Raw genomic sequence first — 23,893 nt, 5'->3', positions numbered from 1 at the left:
CACTGAGTCAGTGAGATTATGGCTGAATTATTACTCAATTTTTTTTGTTGTTATATTACTTCCAAAGTAAAAAAAAAAAAAAAACAACAACAAAAAAACTCCGCCTGTTAGTAGTGAGAATTGATTGTCATTAACTGAGATAAGATAACTTTAAAATGGCTTAACCACATGAAAAAGTATCTGTGAATACTCCAAGTGCCTTGGGACACAAGGCCCTCTCCTGTGCTAACAAGAAAAAGAAAAGCCTGCCATGGGCTTTCTTTTCTTCTGGGAGAAGCTATTTGAAGTCCCACTGCTCTAGAAGGGCAACTTTCCAGTACACAAAGAAAAGCAGTAAGAAGCTGCCAGTCCAAAGGGGTCCTCCAAGGACCCACCACTAATCAACTAACAACTAAGCATACATAAGGTAGACTGATGCCTTCCAAAGACAAACACACATCAAAATGTGTCTCCTTCTGACAGATGGAAGAAAACTGCTTTCTGTACCCCTAAACACACCACACCCTGTGCACCGGAGGTGGTCCTGAGTGTGTACCTGTGCTCCATGTAGCAGCTGAGGGGCTCCACACACACTGTGATGGCACCAATGGTGAAGGATGACTTGACGTTTGGGTCTGGATGGGTCTGTAGGGCCTGGACAACATCAATAACATCTGTGTAGCTGGAGAGAAAAAGGGAGTAATTAGTTGACTGACTGGGGCTATAGAGTAGGAGAAGAGGAGAATGCTTGCTGAGTGGCTGAAAGAAAAACCAAAAGGGGCGTAACACTATAAATCCATTATACTTTAATTTAAAAAAAATGTAAAAAAAGAGAAACCAAAGGGGGATACTGCAACTGGGTTCCTTCAGGTCACCTGAATTAGTCTTTTAGAGCCTCTGGAGTCTACAGTGTTTCTGAATTTCCAAGTTCTATTAGTCGTAATTGTGCAAGACTTGAGTGGAAGAAAAATTCTGCCACCCATCCCCCTCGGAGAAGGCTGCAGGTGACCCTGGGGCTCTGAGGGTGGGCCTTGGTGTCCCTTAGGTCAGTTTTCTAATCAAGTTAGGGGCTCCTGCATTGGTCTATTTTCTTTAACAGCTTTTTACTCTTCTTCCATCTCATAAGCAGGCAAGAGAAAGTGGGATCATGAGATACCTCTCCAGGTCAGTAGACACATATCAAACACCTTCTGCATTCGTATCTCCTGCCTGGAACTCCTGCCAAACTCCAGACTTGCAGGGCCAATACCTTCAGTTAGAACTTATTTTGTTCACAAGCCAACTCCCCTATGTCTGCTCTTCCTGAGGTCTTGTCCTTCTCAGCAGAGGAGACTCCACTCTTTCAGCTGCCAGGCCAAAAAATTTGTTTGATGTCTTCTTTGACTCCATTTTTTTTCTTAATCCTGGAAATATAACCATGCTCCTACTCCCACTCTACCACTGGGTCCAAACTGCTACCATCTCTTGCCTAGATCTCCCCCGGCAGCCTCCTTGCTGGCCTCCCTGCTTCTGTCAACACAAAAATTAGAGGGGTTATGCTAATGCCATTGGCCAAGCCACTGAGTGAGTAGCTTCTCTTCCATTCAGCCAGAAAGCCAAATGGCCCCCAGAGCCCTCTAAGATCTGACCCCCACACTGCAGGGAAGAGTTTCACTTATTACTACTTCTTCCCTCACCTGAATCTAGCCACTCTGGCCTCCTGGTTCTTCCCTGGACATGCCAGGTACACTTCCACTTTTGCCCCCTCTGCCCCCTCTCCTGTGATGCTCTTTTCCTCAGATGTCTACAAGCTTCATGCCCTCAGCTCCCTTCAGGTCTCTACTGGCATCTTATGAGAGAGGATCCTCTGACTCTATACAGTCTATGTGATACAGCGATCCCCGCTCTGGTACTCGCCTCCTCCATCCCAATTCTTCTCCAAGAATCATATGAACATCAGCTACATATGATGTTCATATATTTTCTTATTTGTTTATTGTCTGTCTCTGCAATAAGAACGTAAGGTGCCTGTTGGGTGCTATAATCTATGGTGCCTAAAGCAGGGCAGGTGAATGAACTGGACACTGAACTCCAGGTAGACTAGTGGCCACTCCAAGAGGAAATCTGCCCTCTTCATCTTCTGGAGAACATTTTCTTGATGGACTCAGCCTATCACAAAAAGTCAGTTTTTATGGAGGGAAGGCAAATCTGATGGGCAGCCTTGTTGACCATATGGACCTGGGTCCCAGCTTGGGGCTGGGGTATAGGTACAGCCTGCCTGAGCCATATCCTGAGGTTCTACAAACAATTCACCTATTAAATAGTACTTGGCTTTATTCCAGAAACGAGATTAGCACCCCCGACCCCAGAGTGCTTCATTCAGTCCTGACCAACCAGCAGTGAGTGCTTCAGCAGAGAAGGTGGTGTGCCCCGTTCTAGACAGAGCGAGCCCTCTGCTCAATGGCCTCTTTTGCAGGCTTCTCCCACTGCCTGGGCATGTATGAGCATGTGGGGTGCTTTCCATTGGTTCTGCAGTGTCTGAGTGGGTCTGGGTGCTAGAAGAGCCCCCTACACTGCCAGGCCCTTACAGCTACACTTCTGGTACACAGTCCTGGAGCTTACACCCTGCCCCAGATCTCTTTGTGGTTGTGTTTAATGGCCTGACCACTCATGGTTAAGTGCCCCAGTCTTGCTCCTCAGCATCAGATTTTCCTCTTTTGCTAAAAAAAAATTGTTTGAGGGCTTTTTATTTTCCATGTTTGGTACAAGTTTTAGAGACTCTCATTTCTTAGGGTAAATAAAAAGAACTGAAAGAAAGCCAGTCCTAAGGATTCTTGTCATTTTAATTGATTTATTTTTTTCATGTATCGGTTAACTTTTAATTTTAGAAGAGTTTGCGATTTACATAAAAGTTGTTGATTTAGTACATATGGCTCCTGCCTAGTCCACATCCAGTTTCCTTTATTTAAATATTTATGTATTTACGATTTTTAATTTTTTCCATCATAGCTGGGATTTTGGTCATTTTAGTATAATAGATTTCCCTTAAAGAGGGTAACTGGGGAATTCCCAAGTTTTCAGAACTTTCCATTAATTTTCACTGATACTAATGGAAAAAGGTTAGAGTGAAAACTGGTCCCATGCTCCTTGGTGAGGCCAACACTGGCACTGCAGCCTGGAGCCACTGCAGCGGACAATCACTCTGCTTGTTCAGGGGATGCCTGTTCAGGTCCTCCCCCTCTGCCCAGCCCCTGCCCTCTAACCAACCTGGGCATGGCTTCCAGACAGCAGGAGGCAGCCTCAGCCCAGAAGGGAGCACACTGATCCAGCTGCTGGAGACTGTTACCTGGTCCCGACGGCCCAGGTGGCTAAACTGCCCAATTGCAGGATGAAGGCAAAAAACTAACGCTTCATGTTGCCTCTCTCTGGTATTTTTTTTTATTAAAAACAGAAACAAAACGCAAAACAAAAACCCAGCAGGACTTTAACTTTCTTTCCTCTGAAACAACAGATATCTCATACAAGCATTCTGAGAAATACTTTGTTTTAAATGTAGATAAAGAATGATTTTTACAATATTCCAGAGTATAAACAAATAAAGCCCCTCAAATTCCTTAAAATTAATTTTTTAAAACTCAGATTTCTACATCTTTACTTATTTGTGTAAGTGTACGTATTAAGTTCTACACAATTCTGTTACCTACGTAGGCTCCTATATCCACCACCAAAATAAAGATACTGAGCAGGAGTTCTCCTGTGGCACAGTAGGTTGAGGATCCGGCATTACCACTGCAGCTGCTTGGGTAGCTGCTGTGGCGTGGGTTCAATCCCTGGCCCGGAAACTTCCATGTACTTCTGGGGCGGTAAAAAAACAAAGAAAGGTACTGAATAGTTCCAACACCACAAGGCTCCCTCGTGTTGCCCCATTTTAAAACCACACTCACATCCTTCCTGGCCCCCACTTCCATCTCTAACTCCTGACAACCACTAATCTGTCCTCCACTTCTAAAATTTTATCATGTGTTCAAAATATATTAATTCAATTTTTAAAAAAGCAACTAAGAGCTCCACTTGATGTCAAAGCTCAACTCCACAGCCACCTGCTCTAGCAAGTTGAGCAGGACCAGGCCACTCGAGGGGCAAAAGAAAACTCCCCCCTACAGCACAGAATGCTATAAATCAAAATAAACACCACCTTCAAGGAATAAAATCCTCAACTTGAGAAGCCTCTAGGGTGTCCCTTCACCAACAACCTCAATACAGGGTTCAAAGGCCCAGCTCCAAGAAGGACATGCTACAAAGAGGCTGCTGTGTATTCCCTGCTGAGCCTCAAGAGAACGGCCCAGCCTGCCAGAACAGTGTCATAGTGAGCACCACAGCAGGAAACCCATCTGAGCTTCCTGGTTCTTGTGCTGTGAAGGGGAAAGAGCTGGGCTGAGAGTACAAGCAGGCTAACCATACACTGTCACTGTAGTCCAGAGCAGCCAGGGCAGATGACACTTCTGCAGACTTGTACGGCCAGAGACAAGGCATCAACGATGTTCTCTAAAGTGACGGAGGATGGAAATAACCTCAGCTGCACAAATGTCAAGCTGCCAAATTTGGCTCCAGGTCCACATTCCCAACGACTCTCAACTCTGGAGGGGTGGCAGGAGGTGATGAAGCTAGGCCAGCCTAGTCTGTTGACCACTGGAAATGATGGAAAACAAGCGTTTTCAAGTCTTCTTGCTCTGTGGATTCCACAACTTCAGGCCAAAAGTAGGACAGAAGTGCCAAGTGAAGGGAAGCCTAGAGCAGGACTGAGAACAAGATTTGAAGAAGAGGAATGATGGCCTGGCAGGGCACACACTCCTGCTTGCTTCCTGTAGGACCATCGATCAGCCTGGCTTTCCTCCAGGTCTTACCATCACACCCAGGAGACCAAATGGGGCTTTTGATCTGGGCACAGTCTTTACTGGAAACAACTTGCTAATTGCAAATATCAGTTATTATGGGCATAAAAAACATAGCGCAGCACAAAAGCACTTTATGAGAACCACCAAAAGCTTTTTTATTACCAACTCTAATGACACCAGTGACGAGCATAACCCATGAGTTCCTAATCTGGCACATTCTCCTCTGGGCCCAGGGGGTGATGTGCCTACTTCCCCTCTAGAAGGTCTCAGAACAGGTCAAAAGATCACTGCAAGTAGGGTCCCCTGAGCAGTGGTACACACTCTGTCAAACCTATCCTCACGGGGAGCTCCTTGTCCAACTGAACTATTCATGCTCCTTACTGAGGGTCCAAGGAAACCCTTCTGGACTAGCCAGCCCATGGATGGTGAGGCTCGAGGTTAGAACGTGGGGGCTGTCTCTGCAACTCCACAGGAGGGAGGACTGAAAAGGATGAGATCCCTTGCCTTGGTGGCAAAGGGAAGAGGGTTAGGGACCACCACTGTTAGAAGAATTATCAAAGAATCTTGGCCAGAAAAGATCCTCCCTAATTCCCCACCTTTTGGGGTTACTATGATGTTGAAGCCAAACTTAAAATTTGTGTGCAATCTACACCAGCCACTCTGGGCTACAGGATGGCAACAGAAGTCCTTGCTCTCTGTGTAACGTAGACACTTCTCATGTGTGCGTGGAGTCTGTTCTGTGCCCCAGGTTAGCCACACGTGAAATTATAATAATGGCAAGGTCACCACCCTACCCCACTATCCCCAGAAGACTCCCAGTGCTCACCCTTGTAATACCACCAACAGTCTGGTCTTCTTGCGAATGTAGGCTGACTGGCGGGCAGAGCGGTTCTGCTGGGCCTCCAGGGCACTGGAAAGGTATCTCTGGAAGTGGGCAGCATGAAAACATTCGGAGCTGTCCATGACTTGACGGTATACCATCCACCTAGAAATGGCAAGTGTAATCTCAGCGTGAGGGCCACCTACCTGGAGGCCTGGCCCACAGGCTTAGCCAGTGGATTCAAATATGACCAGCCCTCTCACACTCTGCCCAGTGGAGCCGCACAGGAGGAAGCGATCTTGGCACCACAGAAACGGGGTGAGGGTACGGGCTAGTCTTGAAACCACTCCCATTGGAGCTTCTGACAGGAAATGCCTTGCCAGGGAAAAAGGTCCGGTAAACACATGACCAACAGATTTCAGAGCTGAGAAAGACTCCTCAACGGGTAGTCACTTCCTGAAGGACCATTCAATAAAGTGGCTTCAGTCTGTTCTCAGTAAAATCCTTGCTAAGAATAAATAATGGGTAGGGTGAAGAATTCAGACGGTCCATAGAACAAAGGCAAAGGAAATGAGGGAGGTTGGCTACTGAGTAATTTCAGAGGAGGTTGAACATTCCCTCTCTCTCTCTCACTGCCCACATCTCCCACTCTGAACTCCCAAACTTTTATGCACTCTTCTCGATTCTGCTATATGGCCTCCTGCAGGACTGCCTCACTCTGAGGGAGGCTGACGAGATGATAAATGTCTGGTCTAGTCAGCAAGGGTTGTTTAGCAATCCGCCAGCCAAATAGAAGTGATAGATGAATGATTTCCCCAATGTCACCTAAGCCGGCATGTCCCAGTTGCACCTGTTCTCACACACACCCTTTGTGGTCATGGAAGGATCACATCCACCAGGTCTCAAGTTCTAACCACCCTGGTCCTGAATCACCCTGCTGACCAGGCTCATGCCTAGGCCTTTGCCCATGCTGGTCTTACTGCTATGGGCTCTTCATCAGCTATCCAAGGGTTTATTCCCTCATTTCCTCAGGCCTTTGCCACCTTGTCAGTGAAGTCTTCCCTGAGTACCCAATTTAAAACTGGAATCCCTCTCCCAGTCCAGCATTCCCTATAGCCTTCTAGGCTTTATTTTCTCCACAGCACTTTTTTTTTTTTTTTTTTTTTTTTTTAGGGCCACACTAGTGGCATATGGAGGTTCCCAGGCTAGGAGTCAAATTGGAGCTGCAGCTGCGGGCCTACACCACAGTCGCAGCAGATCCGAGCTGCATCTGCAACCTGCATCACAGCTCACAGCAACGCCAGATCCTTAACTCACTGAGTGAGGCCAGGGATTGAACCTGCATCCACATAAATACTAGTCAGGTTCTTTTCCACTGAGCCACGACGGGAACTCCATAGCACTTCGCACTAGCTAACATACTATCTTCCTTATCTGGTTAACTGTTTATCTTCCCAAACTAGAATATAAGCTCTATAAGGGCAGAGACTTTCTAGTCTGTTTTGCTTGTTTGTCCCCTACACTTAGGAAAGTGCCTGGCATATGGGACGTAGTTGGTATAAATGTGTTAAATGAATAGAAGGATGGATGACCACTGTGCCAATACCAGTTATACCGAAGGTCAGTGCATGCTGAAGGTTTCCCAGTATCTAGGCAGACCCAGGCATAGAATCCCTTTCCCCAAAGCAAAGGCAGCAGCCATACTAACCTGCCATATTCCTTATGCAGAGTGACCAGAAAAGCACAGAGCTCGCTAGCATGACAGCCTGGGAGGCCAGTTACAATGCTGATAATTACCTACATGAAAGAAAAGTCATGTGGGTTTGTGATTCAACTGGGAGCTGTGTAAAAGGTTAAGCGCTGTGTAAAAGGTTAAGAGAACTGACTTTTTGAGCCAGTTCTCAGTACAGGCACTCACTATCTATGTGACCTTGGGCTCACAACAGAACCTACCTTGCACGGTGGGTGTGATAATTAACTGAGTTAATATGTAAACAAAATGCTTAGAACAGTGTCTGGCACATAGCAAATACCATATAAAATGTAGTGTTACTATGGTAATTTCCATGGAGCAGGTCGTGACTAGAACTGTTAAGATATAATGAAAAACACTGGGACAAAAATGCCACAGGCTAAACTAGTGTGGTAAACTCAGTGAAGGAGGGGAGTGGCACTGGATGTTTCTGTCTGGCTGCCTGTGCCTTCCAAGCCACGTGGCCTGAGCTAGGGAAACTTCTGAATCTTGATGGGAGAAGAGGCACCAGGCTGAACCTGCCCAACCTTGGCACATGACCCCATGAAAACAGGGATCTTTGCATGTAGACATTCCAAAGCAACTCAAGAAATTCACTGACAAAGAAGGGGTCAAGCAGAGGAGGAAAGGAACCATGCACCTGCTGAAGGAAAATGACATCAGTGATAGAGCATGGCAAGGGCTTATACTTTATTTGGCAATATGCAAGACTCACTGGACAGGCCAGGCCACAGATAACTTGGACTAAAGCTCAGCATGGTGGCACTCATCACTTGAGCTGTTCACATAAGCACTGAGATGGCTGTGGATCCCTCTTCTTTTGTGGGAAACAGTTCTTCCTCCTCCCCTCTGACCAGACCCTTAGTCTGGGCCTTTCTGTCCCCACGGGCAGCACTCCATGTAACTGACTTTCTGTTTATCCTCACCCCATCCAGATTTCCCCATCTCGGTTCCCTTTCCTCAGCACCAAGGCCTCACCCTCTCAAATCCCAGCACACATGCTCACAGCCAGATACCTTCCTACTTTAAGGCCAGTCCTAGAGCACCTTGGTATATAAAATACATAAATTAAAAATACTTAAAATATATGAAAGATAACATTTTCCTTTTTTTGTTTTTTGCTTTTTTCTAGGGTCCCTTGGCACATGGAAGTTCCCAGGCTAGGGGTCTAATCGGAGCTGTAGCCACCAGCCTACACCACAGCCACAGCAACGCTGGATCTGTAACCCACTGGGCGAGGCCAGGGATCGAACCCACAACCTCATGGTTCCTAGTCGGATTCGTTAACCAATGAGCCACGATGGGAACTCCCAATGTTTTCATTTTAAAACTTTTGCCTAAGGGAAAAATGAGGCTTCTAACTGCTTAATGCTTCTATTTCTTTTTGCAGCTGAGCGTCGTCCAGATTTGCACAGAAACAAAAGCCCTCTCTGAGCATATTATGACATAAGGTTTCAAAGAAATGGTGGAAGGAGTCAAAAGGAGGGGAGTGTAAAGCAGGAGCAGATTAAAATCCACTCTTGGGAAGATGGTGTTTTTAAAATATCACCTTATCCTGGTGATGCTAGCAAGGTGTGACTAATAAGGCCCTTCCCCTTACTAAGCTCAATGTGTGACCCAATGCCAGATAAGTCCTTGTTGCAACCAGAAAGCTGATGGCATGAGAACACTAAGCAAGAGATTGAAAGACCTGGAGAAGCAAGGGGAGGGCACAGCAACAAGCCAGGGTTTCATCACTGGCATAGGGCTTGGCTGGGGTTCACATGGATGTCTGTAGAGTCACTGTACAGATGGGGTTTCATGTGGTACCATTACATCAGTTTCCAGGGAGGAGGAGAGTCTCCGCCCGAGCCCCTTTTGTTATCTGACACGGAAGATTAAGGGCAGGCTATCAGGATTAGCTTCCCCTGAGTTCCCAGCTTATTTGGTGAGCTGCTGTACCTTGTCATTTTCTATTCTGTGAGTAGGGTTGATTTCAGCTTGCTGTAGCACGACAGGAAGATGGGCCCTCATCACGGGTTCCTGACTAATGCTGCTGACAGCAAAATGTTGAAGAAACCTAGAAAAACAAAGACAATGCTATTATGTTACCAGCACCAGCCTTGCCTGAATGTGCCCATTCACATGAGAAACTTTAAAAAAAAATTTTTTTTTCTTTTCTGGCCTCCTGGAGGCATATGGAACTCCTGGGTCAGTGATCAGATAGATTCGAGGTGCAGCTGCAACTGCAACCTAAGCTGCAGCTTTGGCAATGCCAGATCTTTAACCAACTGTGCTGGGCCAGGGATCAAACCTGCGTCCCAGTATTCCCAAGATGCCACCAATCCCATTGCGCCACAGCAGGAACTCCCTTATTTAATTGCTGAAAAACAAAACTTAGTGGATCTCCCCAGAGAATAAAATTGTACACAGTGTGTCACTACTGCCTTTTACAATGACCCTTAAGACGCTATAAAGAAAGAAAATGGAGGTTAGAAAGCACGAACTCTGAGTTCTCTGACATTTCAAAAGCCAGAATATTAAATGTTCATAAACAGAAAAACAGAGCTCACCCGTCCAGATCTGGAAGTCTAGCTGAATGCAGCCTTAGAGGACTCTGTTTCTCCCCAGCAGAATGGCTCAGGACACTGAATAGCTTCTGTGCATTAGAGTGTCTGGAATATCAAAGGCTCATAGATTAGAACTCCATCACATACTTCACAGAACTAGTTCTGATATTTTCAAGCCAAGGTTCTAAAACAGAGTCAATACCTCCAAAACAAGCATCTCACTGACTTAGAACAAAATTCAGGGAGTTCCCGTCGTGGCTCAGTGGTTAACAAACCCGACTAGGAACTATGAGGTTGCAGGTTCGACCCCTGGCCTCACTAAGAGGGTTAAGGATCTGGCGTTGCTGTGAGCCTTGGCATAGGTCACAGATGTGGCTCGGATCCCACGTTGCTGTGGCTGTGGCATAGGCCGGCAGCTACAGCTCTGATTCGACCCCTAGCCTGGGAACCTCCATATGCCTAAAAAGACAAAAGCCAAAACAAAATGAAAAAAAAAAATGAAATTCAGTGTTAATGCAGGATGATGGGTTTGCCCACATAGGAACATTGGCCTGAAACCCTTGGTAACCATACAGGTTTCTGATTTTTGGTGGATTTCATCTCTCTTGACTTCTGTTCCCTGGGTCACTGGAACACTGGGAACCTGCAAGCTGGCAGCACTGAAATGACTGTGTCGGCCCTTTCAGAAGCCAAGACCTCCGTATTACATAACACAAGTCATCCTGCAAGGAGAGCAGACACACACAGCCTAGGGAAGCAAGCATAAACACTGAAGGCACCCACTTACAATCTCTTTTGTTCCACAGATAATCCATCTTCCTGGATCACTTTTAAAGAGAGCCCTGAGTTAGCCTGCTGTTGCCAGGGGGAGAAGACCTAAACAAAACAGAATTTGAGCAAAGAACACTTTAAACCCAACAACAGGATATGGAACCCACATGGGGATTTGATGGCTGTTGAAAATCTAGACGGTTAGTACAGAGAAAAGCCATCATAACAAACAAGTTTGTTTCACAAATAGAGGCCAGAAGCAATTCTGTATTTTTTAACACTAGAATTTCTTTCTGGGTTCCTGTCCCAGGGATTTTGCTCCTTCAGAGGCCAGGAAGCACAGAGGAAGGTATCGGGTGAGATTGTTCTGGCAGCAGGGGCATGTTCTTCTCTTCCCTAGTGCCAGGGCCAGACAGAAGGAGCAATTCAAGGAACTCCTGCTTAAGAGGCACAGCAACGGCTGAAGAGAACCTCTGGGTTCCTAAACTGAAAGGACAAACACGAGGAGGAAAGAAGGACCAGCTGGCAGTAAGATGGAGACACAGACTGGCCCAGAAGCCACCTCTGCAGCCAAGGCCAGCTCTTTCCTCTCCCGTATTCTGCAAGTCAGTCCTGAGGGAGGGACTGTCCTCTCACAAGCTGCTGCAATCACACCTTTCCAAGCATTTCCATCCGTCATAAGACTGGCTATTTCTAGGACTTTGTCTATTGCTTGTCACTAAGTGGGTTGCGTAATTCTCAGTAAGCTCCCTCACTCACGAAGTCTGCGCTCAAAGCTTGTAGTGTGCAGCCTGCCAGATGGAACCGAAAGGGCAGGGCCTGTGAGCCACGGGGAGGGAGGACTTGGGGGGGGAGGTAGAGAGCTCTAACCCACCAGGGAGGGCCAAACAATTCAATAAACTAGCAAAAGGGAAACAAGTCTAATTAGGACTTAGAAGGGGTCAAAGAAGACTTTTCTTAGCAACAAAAAAGCCTTTTGTTCAGTTCCTTCAGGTCCTTATCTTTTAAAGGCAAGAGCACTATTCCAGGATGCAAAGGGATTAGAAGCAGCCATCCTACACCCGCCCTCCCAACTCTCCCTCTTGTCACTGCACTGTTAGCCCTGAGACACTGTCTTGCTAAATAACTAAATTGCTAGGAAAAAGAGTAGTAATTGTTTTGCTGAATAATGATTGATATTACCTCTGAGTAAAATGTTCGGTATATCTTTGATTTGGGGAAAAGGGCAATCATCAGAAAATTGTTTGATCCATGGAAATGAACTGGGAGATGAGGAAGCAATGAACTTTTGAAGTCTATCAGAAGGGCAGCAACAATACTGGTGGAATCCTGAAGAGAAAGAGGGAGCATCACTGAGAAAAGCAATTTGCATGACACCAACCCTCCCTCACAATTACTGTCAGAACACATATGGTGAATGTCAGTGCAATTATTTTCGCATTATGTGGTTTACTGGGATTCAATTAAGGTGTGCCTGCCAATACCCAGTTTTAGGAGATACAGGAAGTACAGAGTCTTTTCTCTGAAACTGAAAATGTCATCTCTTTTTAGGGTATTAATCCCTTACTAGATATGTGATTTGCAAATATTTTCTCCCATTCTGTGGGATGTTTTTCCACATTTTTTTTTTTTTTTGGCTGCATGTGGAAGTTCCTGGGCCCAGAACTGAACCTGTGCTACAGTTGTGGCCTGCGCCACAAAGGAACCTCCTGTTTTTCACATGCTCCCTTTTTTTTCTTTTTACAGCTGTACCTACGGCATATGGAAGTTCCTGGGCTAGGGGCTGAATCAGAGCTACAGCTGCCAGCCTATACCACAGCCACAACAACACTAGATCCGAGCCACACGACAGCAATGCCAGATCCTTAACCTACTGAGCAAGGCCAGGGATTGAACCCTCATCCTCATGGACCCTAGTTGGGTTCATTACTGATGAGCCACAATGGGAACTCCCGGAAATACAATTGATTTTTATGTATTTATTTCCTCCTCTGCAATTCTGGGAAACTTATTAATTCTAACTGTGTATGTGTGTATAATCTTTAGGAATTCCTACATATGAAATCATGTCATCTGTGAACAGAGATAATTTTCCTTTTTCTTTCCAATTTAAATATCTTTTATATCTATTTCTCTGGCTAGGACTTCTAATACTATGTTGAATAGCCACGGCAAAAGTATCTTTGTCTCAGTCCTGATCTTAGGGGAAAAGAATTTTCATTTTTTAACATTTCCATTTTCATTATAAAAGTCATATGCTCATTAGATAAAAATTTGAAAAAATATAAAAATAGAATAGAGAAAAAAGTTTAAAAAATTAATCACCTATCTCCAACTACAGCTAACATTTTATTGCTTATCCTTCTAGTCTTTTCTTCTTGTTCATTCTCTGACTTTCTTCCTTCCTTTTTTTTTTGGCTTCACCCAAAAGTTCCAGGGCCAAGGATGGAGCGTGCACAATAGCTGTTATCTTGACTGTGTTGGTAGTTTCATAAGTGTACACATCTTTCAAAACTTTAAACAGATACAGTTAATTGTATGCATGTATGTATTTATATTTTATTTAATCTAATATATCCAAAATATTATTTTAAAATGTAGTCAATATAAAGAGTATTATGGGATTTCACATGTTGTTTTAGGTACAGTTGATGTAAACTGTTTAAGGTGTACCACTTGGTGAGACACACTCTTTAAAGGTCATACTCCATTTACAGTTATTATAAAATACTGACTATATTTCCAACCTTATACAATATATCTTTGTAACCAGTTAACTGTATTTAAAGTATACTTAAATAAATTATCAGCAAAAAATCCTTAAGTGGTCAAATTTGAAAAACCTTTTCTCTGGAATTTCCTGTATCATTTCTAAGCTTAGAAAGTCTCCCAGTCCCTAAAGGTTTAATAAATACCCATTTTTGGAGTTCCCGTCATGGCACAGTGAAAACGAATCTGACTAGGAACCATGAGGTTGTGAGTTCGATCCCTGGCCCTGCTCTGGTGGGTTAAGGATCTGGCGTTGCCATGAGCTGTGGTATAGGCCGGCAGCTATAGCTCCAATTGGACCACTTCCTGGGAACTTTCATATGCCTTGGGTGTGGACCTAAAAAGACAAAAAAAAAATATATATATATATATATATATATATATATATATATATATGTATATCCATTATTATATTCTTCTTAACTGGATTTATTGTGGTGATCATTTAATAATATATATGTCTAAGAGAGTAGGTTTTAAAAGTTCTCATTTTTAGAAAAAAAATTTATTACTATATTCATCTTTCTACTTAAGAAATTTAAAAACATTTAATTTTATCAGAAGTTTATTTTGTTTTTTTTATATGAGGTAAAAATCCATTTCCCCCCAAATTAGGCAACTTTGCATCCCAGTGCCTTTCTCTCCTGATTTGGAAGACTCTTTAACCTGATATCAAATATCAGAGTTTTAATCTAAAAGGGTCAGCTAATCGATCTAGTCGGTCTGCCTATATTTTTGAACAGACTTTAAGGAAGCAGGTTCTATGTAGAAGAAAGACACAAAACTCTGCTGACTTGTTCACAGAATTCATTTTCAGTCATCTGACCAAACCAAACCTGGTCTGTCTTGGCTCCCAAATAAACTGGTCTTGAGGCTGAGACTTGGAAAGGTAGAGGGTCTGCCCCCTGCTCTGGCATCACACTGTAAAGAGCTACACCCTGGCCAGAGGGTACAGGTTAGGGGAAATTCACAGCTACCCTCTTCCCCACAAGGGGAAGGGGCAGTGTAGACACAGACTGGTGAAGTTGACGGATGGTGCTGGAGTGGAATTTTCACAGATCTGAAGGGTAAGTCTAGTGAGAGAATGGGGCTAAGCCCTCATTGGGAAAACTAGCCATTTCTCTTCCTCTCAAGCTTTCTTTTTGGCCACACTCACAACATTGCAGAAGTTCCCAGGCCAGAGAGCAAACCCATGTCACAGCGACAATGCCGGATCCTTAACCCACTGTGCCATAAGGGAGCTCTCTATTAGGGACGTCTTTCAGGCTTTCTTATAATTCTTTCCCCCATTTATGAGTGACTGGAACCTCATCAATGTCACAGGAAGCTGCTTCTTTCCAGTGCTTACGTGGGTGCACTTTTGTGTGCCTGAGTGGGAGGTCATTTGTGACGGGCTATTGGAAGCCACCTTCAGCCTGCGTTCTTGTTCTCTTTGGGATAAGTTATTTGGGTGTGCGTAGCTGCTGGGCCTCCTGATGAAAAAGTCCTTTCGAGTTAAGCTCTTCAGAGCAGCAAGGCTGATGACCTTGCTCCCCATGACCTCCCTAACTGCTTGCCTCAAGGGCAGCACTAGTTCCTAACATCCCATCCTGTGGTGGTAGAGGGGGGATCAGGGAGTTACTCGATTTTCCCCTCAGAAGTGTCAGTATCTTGCTAAACATCAAAGCCATGAATTGTAAAACACCTACCCCATCATAGAACAAAATGGAATTCATGTGATCCTTGGAAATGATGATACTTCCATGATGACGGTCAGAAAACAGAAGGCCATCGGAGAAGAAATGTACTTTCCCTGGAAGGAATAAAGGGCTGGTCAGAACTGGAGGGCTGATTCTGCAGGCCAGTTATCACCATTTTCTTCTTTCAGGTACCAGGGCAAGCCAGAGTGTTAACTAGAGAGCATCTGAAGCGTTTAAGTTACACAATTATAGTAACTGTGAGCTGAGCCCTGTGTTCTGAGAAAGTCAGTGTATACTCCTAGAGTCTCAGACAGAAATGAGACATCAGATACAGTCTTTGCATAAGAATGAAAAAAAGCAAAAGTGAAGAAGTTATCAGCTGATGGAGAAGCAAAATTCACATTCACTTATGGATGACTTCCAGGGAAATACACTAAAAAAGACTCTGGGTTATGTCTGCTCCATTACTGAGTTTATAGGTGCGTCTCTCTACTATTTTGGCCAAGGCTGGCTCAGCCCTGAAGAGACCTCATCTCTCACTTAAGGCCCAAGAAAGAACATTAGAGTCTCAGCTGAAGGACTCCTTTGCCAGCAACGGAGTATGTGAGTTAGGCAATAAGTGGATTCTACAGATACGGGAGGCTGCTGTTCTGTAGTTCCCCAAAGCAAGATGGTTTGGAATGTGGACAGAGAGTGTGGGTTCCTTAGGACGAGCGCAGGATTAAGGAGAGCTGCTTGTTTCCCAGGTGGCCAAGGTCACCCAAGCAGCTCAATGTGGGCCCTAGGGAGTAGATCACAGAAATAATGGACAACTAAGTTGACAATGGTTAAGGCTGGGCCTGGGCTTGTTTTGGAGACCCAAACGAAGCACCCAAGGCACCCAGAAGACGGCTAGGTCAAGTTGCACTCTGGAATTGGTCCAAGCTGAGTCTTCCTGGTTCCTATAACAGCCTTTCTTTCCATGCTTTCACATATAGAGATGGGATGAAATAGTTCTTAGAGCTCAAGGCACAGGCTTGGGGAACACTGCCCATACCTTATTGTTAAGGCAGATGACATGAGAACAAGAAGAGGGATTGATTCTTTGAACTACACCTCAAAAAGGAAGCCCCAAAGCATTGGAGGTTATAAGGACAAGAGCAAAGGTGTTGAAGTTTTGAAGCCTTCCTGAGGAGGTGGGGTTTCAGGAGGGAGAGAAGGGCCTGGTGAGTATGTGAGCCTCTATGTATGTGTTAATGGTGGGTGGGGAGAAGAAGGGGAGGTGGAGGCAGTTTTCAGGTACAAGAGGAAGGTTTAAAACCTGAATATCAATGGAAGAACAAGACAACCAGTCAGAGTAAACAAATGCCAACCTTACCAGCCAGCCCAGTTCAAGGCTGCTTCTCAATCCCAACTCCACAGCAGTAAAACAGCACCAGAACATCTTAACTTCTGAAAATTTCAACTCCAGAACATACTCTCTGACTACATCATCCTTTTAACTATCTGTACTCCCAAAACCTCACCCTCTGGTGACACTGAGCCTATTTTTTTTTTTCTTTTTCTTTTTTTGCTTTTTAGGGCCACACCCACAGTTCCCAGGCTAGGGGCTGAATTGGAGTTACAGCTGTAGGCTTACACCACAGCCACAGAAATGTGGGATCTGAGTCACATCTCTGACCTACACTACAGCTCACAGCAATGCTGGATCCCCAACCCACTGAGGCCAGGGATTGAACCTGCATTCTCATGGATACTAGTTGCATTCATTTCCGCTGCACCACAATGGGAACTCCTGGTGACACGGAGCCTCTGAAGCCTTCAGTTCCCCCATTTTTTTTTTTTTTTTGTATTTCTCAGAAATTTCTGACTTGCCTCTCATCCACATCCAGGGCAGATCCCTGGGGACAAGACAGGATTTTGCTCTGTTTTTTCAGGGAAAGGGATAGAATAGATTTTACTCAGTATTTACTGAGCACCAAGCATGTCATATACATTAAGGTTCCCACAGAGCTTCCATCGTGGCACAGCAGAAACGAATCTGACTAGGAACCATGAGGTTGTGGGTTCGATCCCTGGCCTCGCTCAGTGGGTCAAGGATCTGCCGTTGCCATGAGCTATGTATGGTGTAGGTCGCAGATGTGGCTCAGCTTCCAAGTTGCTGTGGCTGTGGCCAGTGGCTATAGCTCCAACTGGACCCCTAGCCTGGGTACCTCCATATGCTGCAGGTTCAGCCCTAAAAGGCAAAAAAAGAAAAAACAGAAAACAAAAAACAAAAATCCCTATCTTTGCAACAACTGCTAAGAGGCAGTATTCTCAGAGGACTGATGGGGAAATGGAATCTTAATAACGTGTGTTCTTCTGTGACTTGTTTACTTCTCTCAACATCCTTTTCCTGGGAGTCAACCAAGCTATAGCTAACACACAGCTACAGGTAATATGTATGCTATAGGTATATGCAGTGTAATCCATTCATGTTCAGTGCTGCAGAGAACTTTCTCTTTTAGTGTCCCTCTGTCCCTCAATAGTTTCATATGGACACAAGGGAACCCAAGAAAGTATAGATAGCAGATGGCCACTGCTGGGGCCTTCCCACCAGAGGAAGGTGAAACTCAGCCCTGTCACCAGAGTTCTCAGGATGCATTCACTATGTTATATGTCAGTGGAACCAGCATCCCGTCTCCTCATTGCTAAATAATCTCTGCCTGATGAAAAAAGTACTCTGGAATCTAAATCACCACAAGGAGACTGAAGGAGCTGCCTGAGTGCCAACCATTCACTAAGGCCTGTAGGAAAGAGTATATAGATGAACAAAATCAATACTCAACCAAGGTGCAAAGACAATTTAAAAGAGAAAGGAGGAGTTCCTGCCGTGGCTCAGCAGAAACAAATCTGACTAGCATCCATGAGGACACAGTTCCCTGGCCTTGCTCAGTGGGTTAAGGATCTGGAATTGCCGTGAGCTGTGGTATAGGTCACAGATGTGGCTCGGATCTGGCATTGCTGTGGTTGTGGCACAGGCTGGCTGCTACAGCTCCAAATGGACCCCTAGGCTGGAAACCTCCATATGCCTTGGGTGAGGACCTAAAGAGACCAAAAAAAAAAAAAAAAAAAAAAAAAAAGGAGAAAGGAGTCTTTTTAGCAAATGGTACTGGATAAACTGGATATTCCCAAGTAAACAATGAACATCAATCTATGCCTTCCTTGTACTAGACCTTCTGCCCATTCCCCCACAGCCACAGTAGAAAACCTCCTACTTCACAGGGAAGGAAGGTAGAGTTCTCAGGAGGATTTCGCCTCAATACTGGGGGAAAATTAGTCCTAAATTAAATGTTGCTCTTTCTCCTGCCTAACAAAGCTTAAAAGAAAGGCCCAGACGATAAGACTAGGAGGGAAATACAGCATTTATAATAGCTGTTTTTCATATGTTCAAGGCTAAAGGAAAAACCAAACCATGTTAACCTAAAGGTGTGAAAGATGTAAAATCTATCTAAATTAAACTGCTGGAGATGAAAAATGCAATTTCTGAGAAGAAAAGCACACACTGGCTGAAAGTAATGACATTATACAATTGTTGAGAGCTTAGCAGCTACCCCATGGTACTGCTGCCTCAGCAGTTTGGCCAAGTGACCTGCAGGGGCCTTAAACTGACACTAGCACATGTGCTAGACAACAGCCTGCAGAGTCACAAGCAAAGGTAAGTTCCTGATATGACTTTCCCAGCAGCCTTTGTCATCAATGGTGTTCCCTGTATACAGGAACACCACTCTACTAGTGTGCTTTCCCCTTGTGTGCCCTTATGTAAGGCCCCAGGGAACTTACCAAAACCCCACTCTTTTTTGGTTTGAATTGGCCAGTTTGGCCTTAGCCTGGGAATCCCAAAGCACTCCATCCATAAACCCTAATAAAGGCATGTGCCCCAGATCTAGCCTGCACCTTGTCTTGACCCCTACATGTAGCCCCTCGAGGCATGCTGGTTACTTTCTCCAAGACCTGTGAGTGATAAACTTTTCTATTCCAATTTTCTTTCATGGTCTTTTTTCTTGTTGTCATTTTTGTTGCACTATGTAGAAAGTATGCAAAATAAAACACAAAGAGAAAAAAGACTCAAAAATAACTATACACAGCATTAGGAAGTTGTGGGACAACTTCTGGCAGCCACATACATGGAACTGGAGTCTGTGAAGGGGATGGGGGAAAAAAACTAGAGAAATAATGGCTAAAAATAATGGCTATAAACTAATGGATTCAAGAAGCTAAATGAGGAGTTCTTGTTGTGGCTCAGTGGTTAACAAATCCAACCAGCAACCATGAGGCTGCAGGTTTGATCTCAGGTCTCGCTCAGTGGGTTGAGAGTCCGGCGTTGCTGTGAGCTGTGGTCTAAGTCGCAGATGCAGCTCAGATCCTGTGTTGCTGTGGCTCTGGCATAGGCTCTGGCCAGTGGCTACAGCTCCGGTTTGACCCCTAACCTGGGAACCTCCATATGCCATGGGTGTGGCCCTAAAAAGACAAAAGGCCAAAAAAAAGAAGCTAAATGAATCCCTAGCATAAGCAACAAGAAGAAAACCACACCAGTCGCATAAAGACTAGATTGCTTAATATCTGTGATAAAAACAAAGAAAATCTTAAGAGCAACTGGAGTGAAAAGATATATAGAAAGGAACAAAAATTAGAATGACAGTAGATTTCTGCTCAGAAGTAATGTGAGGAAGAAAACAATGGAGAGGAGCAATACCTTTAATGCACAGCAATAAATGGTCAACCTACAATCCTTTACCAAGTGAAAATACCATTCAAAATTTCTGCAAGGTGGGACTTCCAAAATGGCTGAGAGGAGTCTGGATAACTCTCTCTCCAGGAAGCAGCCATAAAACTGGATTGTCAAAGACAACTAGTTAAGGACTCTGGAAATGGATCAAAGTTGTAAAGCAAAATTTAGAAGCACTGACAAAACTTTCCTTGAAAAAGAAAGGAAAGGCATGTGTCCCAAATCCAGCCTACACCTTGCCTTGATCCCTACATGTAGCCCCTGGAGGCACGCTCGTTACTTTCATGTTCATTGTAGCACTATTCACAATAGCCAAGACATGGAAACAACCCAAATGTCCATCAATAGGTGATTGGATTAGGACGATGTGGTATGTATACACAATGGAATACTACTCAGCCATAAAAAAGAACGAAATAATGCCATCTGCAGCAACATGGATGGAATTAGAGACTCTCATACTGAGTGAAGTAAGTCAGAAAGAGAAAGACAAATATCATACAGTATCACTTATATCTGGAACGTAATATATGGCACAAATGAACCTTTCCACAGAAAGAAAATCATGGACTTGGAGAAAAGGCTTGTGGTTGCCGAGGGGGAGGGAGTGGGATAGATTGAGAGCTTGGGTTAATAGATCAGACTATTGCCTTTGGAATGGATTAGCAATGAGATCCTGCTGTGTAGCACTGGGAACTATGTCTAGTCACTCATGATGGAGCATGATAATGTGAGAAAAAAATGTATACATGTATGTGTAACTGAGTCACCATGCTATACAGTAGGAAAAAAAATGTATTGGGGAAATAACAATTGATTATAATTAAAAAAATAAAAATTAAAGAAAAAAACAAAATTGAGAAGCATTTAAAGAATTTTGCTGGGAGATCCCCCTGTGGTGCAATGGGATCATTGGTGTCTCTGGGGCATTGGGACACAGGTTTGATTCCTGGCCTGGCACAGTGGGTTAAGGATCTGGCATTGCCAAAACTGTGGAGTAGGTCCCAACTGCGGCTCAGACCTGATCCCTGGCCCAGGAACTCCATATGCCGTGGGGTGGCCAAAAAAGAAAAAAAAAAAAAAAAAAAGAATTATACTGAAGCTTGGTAAGAACAGTAGAAATCTGTGATGTTTAGCTTGAGTCTATTCACATTACCTCCTCTCCAGCTCTGTGGGCAGAAGTCGTATGAGGAAAAGAGGTAGGCTTGCTGGAGGGGCTGACTTTATTCAGGGCAAAGCATAGAAAGTTCTACAACTAGGGATGTTAAAAACCAAAGCAATCACGGTGGTAAAACATTCAGGGAAGACCAACATACTAGAGATGTCACTGCCGGCTGGTACAACCAGCCAGAAATGTAATGGGAAAATCAGAGGACTGAGACAATAGATGGCAATTATGTGTTTACATATAGCAAGGAAAATGTGTGGTGGAAGGCATCATTCTGGTGCCAGGTGCACCAGGAGACATTTATAAGAATGTTCATGACAGTACTGCCTGCAACAGCAAAAAACCATAAACAATCCAAATGTCCATCAAGAGTGAAAAGGAGAGAACAGCACGTTTTCATACAAAGCAATCCTATGGCACCACAAAAAGGAATGAACTATAATGGCTACACCCAAGAATCTGGATGAAGCTTAGGACCAGAATATTGAGCAAAAAAAGCAAGTCCCAGAAGAACACAAATGATTCTATTTATATTAAATTCAAAACCAAGACATTGTTTAGGGATATAGGAATATGTGGTAAAGCTCTAAAGCAGGCTCCTGATGACTAGGTACTGGGCAGCCTGCCTGACCAAGGTCAGCAGGGTGATAAAGAGAAGGGCACATAAAGGAAATGAATGAAGGGGAAGCTGCATAACATAAAGGCTCGTGATAGCAGAGGTCACTAATTGGGGAAGAGAAAAGCTTCCAGAGTTGGAAACATTGCAAGGTAAGAAAGCACTATCCTTTTTATGTGTAGTAGTTTTCTAGGGCATCCTTGGACTAAAAATCAGAAGACTTGGACTACCTCCCAGATGTTACTGCTAACTTGCACTTTAACCTCAGACAAATTTTCCACCTTCTATGGGGCTCAAGATATGAAGATCAATCAAAATAACGCACACTGATGAGCTTTTTAAATGCCTTCAGAGGATGGGAACAGATAAATTTCAGTCTCAGAGGCAGAATACCTAGACATTTAAGCTTCAGGACCCCTGACCTGCCTAAGCCCTCTTCCAAGGTCCAGAGGAGAGACCTAACGATTTTGTATGAATTATTTTTCCTCAGGAGAGTGGAGAAATGCTTAACACACAGCCAGAGGATACTCCTATTTAAATTCTCCACTCCTACTGAATTTTCCCGCCTTAAAAGACCATCTTCTGGAGTTCTCATTGTGCCTCAGCAGGAACAAACCCAACTAGTATCCATGAGGATGTGGGTTTGATCCCTAGCCTTGTTCAGCGTGTTAAGGATCCAGCATTGCTGTGAGCTGTGGTGTAGGTCGTAGACGTGGCTTGGATCCTGCATTGCTGTGGCTGTGGTGTAGGCTCCAGCTGCAGCTCCAACTGAATCCCTAACCTGGGAACTTCCATATGCAGCAGGTATGGCTCTAAAAAAGAAACAAAACCAAACAAAAACAAAAAACCATCTCTCAATGCACACATTTTCCTCAGAAACTAAGAAAGTGCGAAATCTAAGCTCTAAAGTGTGTGACCAATAAGACTTCAGAAATCCCTGACTACATCCTTGATTCTTGCATAAAGACCTGAGGATACACTGAATCCTGCTGGATTAACTCAATACGGTATAAGATTATTTTTCTAACAAGGTACAAACTAATTTTGGCAAATATCCTTGCTAAATATTTTAATTGGCTCGACTGAGCCAGAGCACAACCACTTCTGTGTTGTGTCTACAAGGTGATTTTAAAACATTATGCAATTTTATCTCTTGGCGGGGAGTGTTGTCACACACTCCCATCATCAGCAAATGCCCCTAACTTCCTGGTCTTTTGCACCAGGTTCTGGAGAGGCAGAAAGGCAGGGGCCATAGCACAGGCATGATAACAAATGCTTTGACAAAGGCTACCCAGCATTTTGTGAATCAAAAAACCAGAATTCCTTATGCTTTGTCTTCTATGTCAACAGAGGAGCAGAAACAGAACCAGTGATCTGAACACATGGAGATGAATTTGCAACCAGATAGAATATTTTCAAGAAGAACAAATTCTCCAGAGAGGGAATTTGCTTAGTAGAGGTTAAGGAATTTGTGGAGTGAGTCACAACTCCTCCTCCACAAAAAAACATGATGTCTAACAGGGAAAGAACAGGACTCATAAGAAAATGTTATTTTGAGGAAGCCAAAAAGGAGCACAGAATGAATCCCCAGGAAATCCATGTAAGACCAACAAGGTTCTTGAGAATTTTATATCAGCAGAAACACTGCCAGCTTGGACTGAAAGGGACAGAAAGAATAGAAAAGGAAAGGAGACTACTGGACTCCCAAAATTCTAGAGGCAAGAAGTAGGCTGATAAAACTAATCAGCTACAAACAAAGAGCCACCTTCATGAAAAGGAAGGATGACCCAGAGGGCAGTCATGAGCCCAGAGGGTAACGCTAAGAGTTTAGAGGGTAGAACCAAGAGCCCAGGGACTTAAAACCTAATCTGGGAACTGGAGTTTGTCTTAGCTGAATTTCAAAGCTGCCCTGGCCTTGGGACTCTTTTATCTTTCACCCCCCAGACTTTTTGAATCTGAATGTCTGTAACTCTTATCCTATGCCAGTTCTACCTTGTATTTTGGGAGGGCTGGGACGGGTAACATGCCTCTAATTTCACAGGTCCCCAGGTGGAGAACTGTGTTCTGGAGCTGTCTTTAATGAATTATGCTTCCAGCACCTCACCTATAGCTGATTTAGATAATCTTGATGTAGATAATCTTGAGATTTTTGATTTCTGAGTTTGTGA

General features: G+C 44.2%; 1 protein-coding gene across 6 annotated transcripts in view; it reads right to left on the bottom strand.

Annotated features, from left to right (window-relative positions):
• The window catches only part of DNAAF9 (dynein axonemal assembly factor 9), a 152,369-nt gene that overhangs the window by 33,827 nt on the left and 94,649 nt on the right, over positions 1 to 23,893 (bottom strand). For all 6 annotated transcript variants that reach the window (XR_014832059.1, XM_021078125.2, XM_021078124.2 and 3 more), the window contains exons 21-28: positions 15,204 to 15,307; positions 11,929 to 12,075; positions 10,763 to 10,851; positions 9,979 to 10,080; positions 9,368 to 9,485; positions 7,382 to 7,470; positions 5,680 to 5,838; positions 536 to 661 (exon numbers count right to left, since the gene is read on the bottom strand). Coding sequence is in view for 5 of the 6 variants with exons in the window: in XM_021078125.2 (XP_020933784.2) it covers positions 536 to 661; positions 5,680 to 5,838; positions 7,382 to 7,470; positions 9,368 to 9,485; positions 9,979 to 10,080; positions 10,763 to 10,851; positions 11,929 to 12,075; positions 15,204 to 15,307 (934 nt within the window). In the remaining variant the exon portion in view is untranslated. The remainder of the gene's footprint in view (positions 1 to 535; positions 662 to 5,679; positions 5,839 to 7,381; positions 7,471 to 9,367; positions 9,486 to 9,978; positions 10,081 to 10,762; positions 10,852 to 11,928; positions 12,076 to 15,203; positions 15,308 to 23,893) is intronic.

This window comes from Sus scrofa, chromosome 17 (genome assembly GCF_054392235.1).
Source record: "Sus scrofa isolate SSC_HxYL_T2T_F1_AM1 chromosome 17, Sscrofa_HxYL_maternal_Yorkshire_Landrace_v2.0, whole genome shotgun sequence".
In the NCBI taxonomy this organism is placed as follows: domain Eukaryota; kingdom Metazoa; phylum Chordata; class Mammalia; order Artiodactyla; family Suidae; genus Sus; species Sus scrofa.
The sequence above is the reverse complement of the archived record's forward strand: the minus strand, read 5'-3'. Positions and strand labels throughout refer to the sequence as shown.